General features: G+C 34.8%; 1 protein-coding gene across 1 annotated transcript; it reads right to left on the bottom strand.

Annotated features, from left to right (window-relative positions):
• Positions 1 to 143: 143 nt before the first annotated feature.
• Positions 144 to 8207, bottom strand: LOC112519415. Its single transcript, XM_025127556.1, has 16 exons — positions 8088 to 8207; positions 7795 to 8002; positions 7209 to 7351; positions 5970 to 6039; positions 5655 to 5752; positions 5449 to 5532; positions 5186 to 5322; positions 4888 to 4960; positions 4683 to 4728; positions 4469 to 4578; positions 3936 to 4043; positions 3795 to 3851; positions 3377 to 3438; positions 2643 to 2955; positions 1901 to 2359; positions 144 to 738 (listed from the first exon to the last, which is right to left on the bottom strand). Exons 1-16 carry the CDS (start codon positions 8151 to 8153, stop codon positions 502 to 504), a joined length of 2271 nt encoding a protein of 756 aa, XP_024983324.1. The 5' UTR covers positions 8154 to 8207; the 3' UTR covers positions 144 to 501.
• Between the last annotated feature and the right edge of the window lie 837 nt (positions 8208 to 9044).

The raw sequence follows: 9044 nt of genomic DNA, 5'->3' as shown, positions 1-9044 counted from the left end.
CATATTATAACATCGACTGAGATAAAGAATAAAATGAAATATTAAAAACACGATGTATCTCGCTGCATTGCGCGAGTACTCTTCTAGTAAAAACTTAAAGCACAATCCAATTTACTGAAACATGTTATTTTCCTCTAAATTTGAAGTTAGAAAGATAAACGAGTACAATGAGCTGATACAAATAGCCTGTATTTCTAACCTACCACTAAAAACACAAAATACAACCGTTTTCCAACTGAGAAAAATGGAAGTAGAAAACAACACAAACGAGCCATGAAAGGTAGCTCAACTGATAAGATATTAGGTTTGCTCTATAGAAGTAATCGGTTCAAGTTCCCTCGGATCAATGAATGGTGATGCAAATGATGCAAACATTGGCTACATTACATACTTCTAATTTTGGTTACTTTTTCTTAACATTAAGATTTAAGAGCGTAAAGACGGATATGTAATATGGTGACGTAAATCGTACCTCTTCAAAATTAGCGGTAGCGGTGGCGTTCACTTGAAAAGAGATGACAGTGGCCGCGCCTGTTTCCTTCTGTCCACACTTTGTTCCTTGGTTATCAAATTATCTACTTGTACTACTGCATCTATATTGAGTTTTTCTTTAGGGTTTTGAGCTTCTAACTCGGATGGAAACTTTTCATTTTCGGTTGCTGTTCCCAGCTTGCAAACGAGCTTCTGTGTTGGTGATTGAGATACGCTCATCTCTTGGGGCTTCTCCGTTGCATAATCCTGCAAAGTTGTTAACGATATGCATTAATCCCTGATTCTAGAAAAGAACACGAGGCTTCCTCTGTTCCATGAAAATGACGAGATTTCCTCTTATGGCAAGGTTCAAATATAGAATCAGTTTAGGTTGAGGATAGCTATTTATTGATGCAATTGATTGTAATCCACAACATTCTGTCATTGTTGAAAGACATTTGACCAGTAGTCAACAATGTTATAAAACTATTTGTCTCGTCAAATCATGACTTCTAAGCAAGGCTCTAAATGACATGAGGCGTGGCGGCAAGATTAGGGTTCATGCCTTAGCTTAAGGCGGCAAGTCAGTTTATCATATATATATATATTATATAGGCGAAGGATCGTGTGATAAAGAGAGTTAAAGTGAGGAGCGTAAGAAGTGATTTGTACCCTTGATCACTTTTAATCTCAAACCCACCCATGAATCACGCTTGATACGGGGATTGATCTGGTGCATCTCATCCTAATTTGCATCAGAGATTCTTTCTTACACTTTTCGCCTTAACTCTCCTTCTCACTGGAACCCAACCCCATAATTATATATGTGCATCTATGTTTTTACTATTACTTAATAATATTGAACAATTTAATTTCATCAAAAAAGAAGAAAAATCATATTAATATATATATATATATATATATATATATATATATATATATGGAGCACACAAAAGGGTCATTTGGTTAAATGACCTTCTATGAGATTTTTTAAATCCATGACCTTCCGACAGGTTTGAGAATGTCATTGCTTGGCACAAAAATGCTACTTCCATAACAAAAATGCCTAGAAACCGCTCAGAAGGTCAAGGATTAAAAAGCTGGTCAAGAGAGGTCATTTAGCTAAATAACCTGCCTCCTTACAAAAGGTGTTATATCAAAGGCTCATTACAACGTAAGAAGTAAAAATATGACATTTTTTTAAGAAATATTAATAAGTCAAATAACGTGTTCAAAAATTTTTGTGCCATAACATGCCATGGCGCGCCTAATACAGACGCCATGGGGGTTAACATGGCGTCAGAGATGTACCTCATGCCATGCTTCTAGGAGTTGGATTGACATTAGAGTAAATCATTTTAGAGAAATGATAAATAACTGAAACTACTTTGAATCAGCAATTGGAACTACATTAAAAATCAAATCATACCTCCATTTTTGGACATGAATAGTTACTAAGTGCTCCAATATGCTGCTTAGAAACCACCTCTTTCTGTTGTTCCAACTCGAGAAAAGATCCATCTTCGCTCTTTTTCTCTGTTGCTGAATTTTGCTTCTTATTACCGCTTAATTTTGCAATCGGTTGTTGCTTCTTGGGGTTATAGATATTGGGCTGGTGTAGTCTTGAATCAGATGGCGAAAAATGTCCCCTTTCTGCACGAGAAGATGAAGGGTGGTTATCATCATCATCATCTTGATCAACCTTGCAGCCCATAGTATTCAGGATGATCTTTCCCACGGCAAATCTAGTCTCTGATGCATCTCCTTTTCCGAGCAAGTGATAGTTCATCTCAAACGAACTTCTTCCCTTATTGTAAGTTTCCACCTTACGTGCTAGAATGTGGAAGAGTTCCGCAGCATCACGTGCAGACTTCTTGGGTATGAAGATCTGAAAAAATTAAAGATAAAAAGAAAAGTCCATTAACTTTGTATTGGAAGTAATCTTAAGTTCCAACCTGAAAACTTAAGTTACGGATGATCTTAAGTGGTAAATTGTAGAGCATTACACGAGAAAGAGTCGAAAAATACTAAGAGGTGCTTGGATTTGAGTAAAAAAATTGCCAGTAAACACAAGGTGAACCTATGTCGAGGCAATGAACAACGGTCTTTCTCAGTAAAACAAAGCAATTTTCATGGGACACAGGGAGCAGACTTGAAACCGATTGACTTACCAAACCCGAGCATGGGAAACCAGGGAATTTCGACATTTTTTTGTGCAGACTATCTGTCTCCACTAAAGCTTCAATTGAATCTAGCACCTGCAACGCTAATTGGCGTACTTTTATGGAAAGCTCATCATCGGAGATTGAACCACATGGCTCTGAAAGTTCAGGTTCAAAACTGACTGGTGCTCGACCACATTGCCTTGCAAATTGAAGACCACCTTGCCAATCTTGATGATATAGAACGGAAGCAAAATTCAAAACTACGAAAGGGTCTTGAGGTTTATCTAGTAGTGCCTGATGAAATGCCAAAAGTCCGATCCTGTTTCAAACAAAAAAGCATAATTTTAGAAGCTATTGGCAAATAAACCCTCATGGCTTGCAGTACAGACGGTTTAGTTTTTATAATAAACATGAGGAAGATAAACCTCGACTATATATATATAAATATATATATGATTGAAGGGTTGGGTTCACGTGAGACCAACCTGTTTTCATGAGACCCGTGAGATCACAAAATAAAACTTGAAACTTCACAGCAAAATACTATGAAGGTTAAAAAAACTCCGAAGCTTCACAACAAAAACATTCTGGAGGTTACTTTCACAGTGTTTTTGTGAAGGTTTAGTGTTATTTAGGTGGTCTCACGGGTCTCACAAAAACAGCCTCGTCTTACATGATCCTAACTTCCTAAGTCTATGACTGAAACTAATATATGTAGCTTCAAAAAGAAAGTAACTTACCATAAGCGACAGGCAGATGGCCGATCACAGGTAATAAACTTGTCCATATGGGAGAACAACTTCTGAAAAAACGAATTGCATCTGTCAATTAAAAAAAGCATGCGAAATAAAAAGAAAGGAAAAGATTTGATTCAATTAGCCAATTATAGTCATTTCTCATATCCTATTCTGTAGGTTCCACAGGCATAAATGTTGGCACCATTATACCAGGAAGCCAAAAGATGGTGAAAAGTGGAGCCTTATATAAGATATCTGATCCTCTTGACACAAAAATGAGACCCACAAATTGGAAATGAGATATAAAATGCATTAGCAAAAAGAGAGGATATCATGACGATAGACATATAGATGCAATATGACGATAGACATATAGATGCAATGTCATATTCAAATATTGAGATAAAGCTACTGAGCATACCATTAGCATCATGGTACATTCGCCAGATCCAGTGGTTTGTCTAGAAATATATGCCGCCTACAATCCAACAGTTTCAGAACTTAGTCTATCTTAACTATATTATTTCAGAACAATTATACAGAAATACTGATCATGAATTACCTGAAGTGGTAGCAACATCTCAAGAATGCGAAATCTGTGAAGTAGACGAAGTGAAGACTCTGAAGCCCCAAATGACAGCATAAGATCGATCTCCATCATTATCCTGGACTGAATAAACAAGATATTAAACAACAGAAGAAGAAAGAGAATTGAGACATCTTACTTCAGTACTTCACTAGAAAAAATAAATGAAAAATCAGTTTATCCAAATGAACACAATATTCTTGAAAATAAGTTGGGACTTCGCAAGATCCCACATGATATGGTCTATTGATCCCAGTAACACATTGTGACTAGTAATTAGCATATCCTCAAACAAGACTGCGTTCAACAAGGAGAAATTGGAGGCTAGGTTTTGTGACGATTTCTGTTTGGTGCTGTATCAAGAAATTCAAAATCGATATCTTCATTCGCATCATGAGAAGCAAGTGGCTTGGGTGATAAATGCTGTAAGAAGTGTGAACAATTTATTTTAACACACACACACTCTTGTCTCATTGAATCAGTACTCCTAATGAAGTAGAAAAAGGTACCTCGCTTAAAACCAAAATAGATGAAGCTTGTTTATGAATTGCAGTCTCAGTGTCCTTTGAAAATGACAAGCCAAGACGAGCGGCAATTCTCAGTCCCCGAAGTATTCTTGCTGAACAGAAGAGCACCATCAAAACCTACTATTGGTTCATCAAGATAAAAAACTAAAATTTGCCACCATACATAATATATGGTTGAAATAGTGATTTAACTAACCGCAGTCCTCTGAAAACGACAAATGGGCAGGTACTAATGTTCGTAGCTGAAACCACATCACAACAAAAGCTTACAAAAAACTGGAATTGATCAATTTCACATAAAGAAAAAGGGTTCAAGTCCGATTATGGGAACCCAACTCAATGTGATATAATTTACAAAGTTAAGGAAATGAGATGAGAAAATGCAGATGATTATATCTAACCTTTAGCTCCAACAAGTCTTTCATTCCATTAGAGTAATCGTAGATCTTGTGAATAACAGGGTCAAAAAACAAGCTGCTCCACAAAATCATAGCAAAATCAACAAATGAAATAAAATATGGATAAACTGGAACTAAAAGGTGAAAACAAGAAACTCTTCACCAGAACTGCGTTTTAAAATAAAAAAATAGAAACTCTTGACCATGATAACTGGCAACCGTGATTAGAGCCGGAAATAATCCACCACAGAGCAGTACACACGAGGACTACAAAATCATACAACAAAGCAGCAGAAAATACCTGTTAACGGTGAAGTCACGATGCATACAGTTCTTCCAGAGATTAAGATCTGATCTATCACAGCCTCTAGGCACTTGAGAGACGAGAAATTTTTCTTTATCTTCAGAATGTTTTGCGGAAGTCTTGAAACTGGATACCTGTTATGGAATGTAATTATATAAAGAACGCTTAACATATTGTATCACAGTTGGCCACTTACCTAATAACACAAAACAACTGAGGAAAAGATTATATATAACGATTAAGTGAATACAACAGCCTACCTCGATAACTGATCCCTTCATATGCACCCTACATATAGGAAATTTGCGTCCAACAATGTGACAGTTATGAAACTGCTTCCTAATCTGCAAAAATAGCATATATACTTAACATCACATACAATTACCGGGATCAAGAATGACAGTACCATAAATAATATAAGCCATGTAAAATTCACAACAATGCTGTAGTTTCAAAGAAGGAAAACCTGATGAAGATCAGCTGTAGTTATAACATCAAAATCTCTTGGTGTTCTCTTTAGAAGTAAATCTCTCACACAACCACCAACCAAGTAGGCTTCAAATCCTGTACATAATGAAGTTCTCATGAGGATTCACCAATTAAAAGATGAAAGCTAGAGGGTAAAATCTATATCAGCATTGATGTAGTGATGCACACAAACTATAAATATACAACAATATTAAAAGCTTTTAGGAAACCCACAGTGGTTCACAGTAGGGTGCATGAAATATTTAGTTGGTACTACACAATTCATGGGAGGTGATTTCAATTGGTGTGTCACCAGGGTCCATGGTATGTAGCAACAACGAGCTTTTATCCCAAGCGAGTTGAATATGTAGTACTTCAAAGTTCTATAACGCAATACATTATAGAATTTTATGTCTGTTTATACACACAACTGAATCCCCCCTATTATATATTCCAACGTGAAGAACTTTTCCCTTTTATCATGTTCAAATTTCAATTTATTTGACAGATATGTTAATCTTATTGCATTAAGAGTGTTTTTTTCCTTCACATAAACCAAACGTACCCAGTATATCCCCCTTGGAGAAGGGACTCGGGGTACAAAAGAAACTGATTTGACTGTGTGTACAGAAGATGAGAAATCATCCAGGATACAAAAGAAAGAAATTACAGAAAAAGGAACCAGACCTTGATTTGACTGAACCCTGCAGTCTCTATATGAAAGTAATTCTTTTTAGCTTGAAACATATGAAGTAAGGAAAATCCTTGTTGTCAGCGTCAATAGAGTATTTAGAAAGAATGAATAGATATAAATAACGATGGGGATTTACACATTTTTTATAGTAGGTTATATAAGTAATTTTGCCTAATAACTGCTAGGTAGGTAGAAGTGGCGAATAATGAATCCTTGTCAGAGGCAAAGTATAATATAACACCATCTTAGTAATATTTCTAGAACAGTGACCAAGACCAAAAATGTGCAAAAGGGGAAGTGATGAAATGAATATGTTTATCATAGAAAATATCCCAAATAAAGGAACTCAAAAATGAAGAGGCTGGATAGAACTATTGAGAACATGGCATCCAATGGCAAGGTATGCAAAATTCAATAATAGGCTAATTGCATGACATACATGGATCTGGTTATAGAAGAATATAGAGAATGCACCAAGTTTCATTGGCTTCTTGTTGGCTTCAATCAGTGAAAGAAGCTCTGATAGTGAAAAGCAACCAAAAGGCATGGTACTTAGGACACGGGATTTTAGGGAAGAATGTACCACAGTCTAGAGAGACAAATGCACATATAAAGTAAAAGGTAACACTTCAACCTTGAAAAGGCTTAATGAAGTTGAATGGTGTATTCATAGGTTTGGTGGTCATCAAAATTTATTAGGTTCTGATATCATAATCAAATATCAAGTTTTATGATATCATCAGCTGACTATTTGTTTCCATAGAAAACATAGAATTCAGGAAGATAGAACGTACTCAAAAATCAAAATCAAGAAACAACATCAAGAGGAAACAATCTTAGCAAGTATCAATTAGCTACCAATATAAAAATGTAAAATGAATAAAAATCACCTCTGGTTCGAAGAATTTTTAGAACAGTAAAGGGGGATGAGGGGAGCATTGATCTGGTTATCCCCAATGATCTAGAATCCATCTTTTTCCATTTAGAAACATTAATTTCACCTGTCAGTTATCATCAAAATACCAAGATCAATAACTGAATTTCACCAAAATCAAATGGGCACAAACCCAACAACAGACTTACAAGCTTGGTGACACAGTTTTTCTTTTAGCTTATAAACCATGAATAACTCCCTCAGTTCGCAGAAAAAGCTACACTTTTGACTTTAAATGTCCGTTTTGATGAACATCTTATTAACTGCATTAAACTTGATGCAAAAACATACGAACAGCATAATGCTGATGTTAACATTGCTGAAAATTTGAAATAAATTTTGCAAATAACTAAAAGGTTAGCCATTGCAAAAAGTCAAAGTGTAGCTCTCTTCACCGCACGGTAAGCATTTGCTAAATATATGATAGTATAGTAGAACAAACAAATTGCTTCAAAATTCTAAGCAAAAAACGACCAATTTCATTACGTTGTATACAGAGACCGAACATACCTGGTTCAAAACCCGAGTCTTTTTTTCTCCTGTCCAGCTTGCGCGCACCTAGACCTCCATTAATCCTCCGCGGCCCTGTAGTTAACAGCCGGCAGTGGCCCTCTAACGGGTGACCAATAGGAATCAAACCCAATGTCTGAACAGTGGAGTCTTTGTCGCTACGGAATCGAAGCTTGTTTCCATCTTCAATGAATTTATGGTAAAGATTCTGCAGTTGAAATTTACAAATACGTTGCTCGCCAAGTGTTAGATGAAATGCTCAAAGAAACAAAAACATAAAATGAGAGAGGAACCTGTGAAGGAAGAAGGTTTTTGAAGCTTGAAAGAAAGGAATTGCGTTTAACAGACATGACCGCCATGGAAGGTCACGGAGCGGCCAGTTGCCACGGCGGCGGTATTGATCGGGAGGCCATTGAAGTGACCGACGAAAGGCGCGATCAAGTACTTCAAAACTCAAGAAAACTAGAATATTCTATGTCAAACCTATTTTTATCATTTCATCGTACCAAATTTGCATGATTTTGGTAATTCTAAAATATATAAAATAGCAATCTATTTTCATAAATTTCTTTATTATAGTATTGTATTTTCAGTTTTTTTTATTACAGCAATGTACTTTCAAACTAATTTTTATTAGGACAATGTTCTTTGAAAAATTTACTCATTATAGCATTGGGTAACCTTTTGATTTAAATTTACCCATTATACTAGGTTTTCATGCCACCTCATTGTCCACGTAGGCTATCCACATGTACTATAGTGATGTGACTTTCTTGCCATATCATTGTACTTTCAAAATTATTTTATTATAACATCTACTAGTTCTTATTAAACACTATATTTTTTATTTTAATATTTAGATATTTTACATGTTATTTAATAAATGTATTAAATGAATTAAAAAATTCTAAATTATTCATTAATATATCAATATCAATAAAACTAGTAGAACACAACTTATCTCGTTAACATTTTTAAAAAATATGTGTTTTTTGAAAAAAGGAAAATAAGAATTGTTCATTTTTTTATCAAAAAAAATTATCTTTTAAATAATATATTATATTTGTTTAAAAACTTTTCACTTGACGTATAAATATATTAAATTAATTAGACTTTTTTTGAATTATTTATTAATATAACAATATTAAAAAAAATATAGATAACAATTTATTTCGTTAATATTTTAAAGAGAACTTTAAAAGATATGTATTTATTTGAACAACATAAAATAGGAAAAGTTATCTTTTTTA

Source organism: Cynara cardunculus, assembly GCF_001531365.2.
Source record: "Cynara cardunculus var. scolymus isolate 2C chromosome LG 1, CcrdV1, whole genome shotgun sequence".
Classification (NCBI taxonomy): Eukaryota; Viridiplantae; Streptophyta; class Magnoliopsida; order Asterales; family Asteraceae; genus Cynara; species Cynara cardunculus.
The sequence above is the reverse complement of the archived record's forward strand: the minus strand, read 5'-3'. Positions and strand labels throughout refer to the sequence as shown.

Coding starts and splice junctions, on each gene's coding strand:
- LOC112519415 (XM_025127556.1), bottom strand. CDS start 8,153: ATGGCGGTCATGTCTGTTAAACGCAATTCCTTTCTTTCAAGCTTCAAA. Junction 8,003..8,087: donor AAAACCTTCTTCCTTCACAG/GTTCCTCTCTCA, acceptor TTTCAACTGCAG/AATCTTTACCATAAATTCAT. Junction 5,323..5,448: donor TGAAGGGATCAGTTATCGAG/GTAGGCTGTTGT, acceptor ATTCCATAACAG/GTATCCAGTTTCAAGACTTC.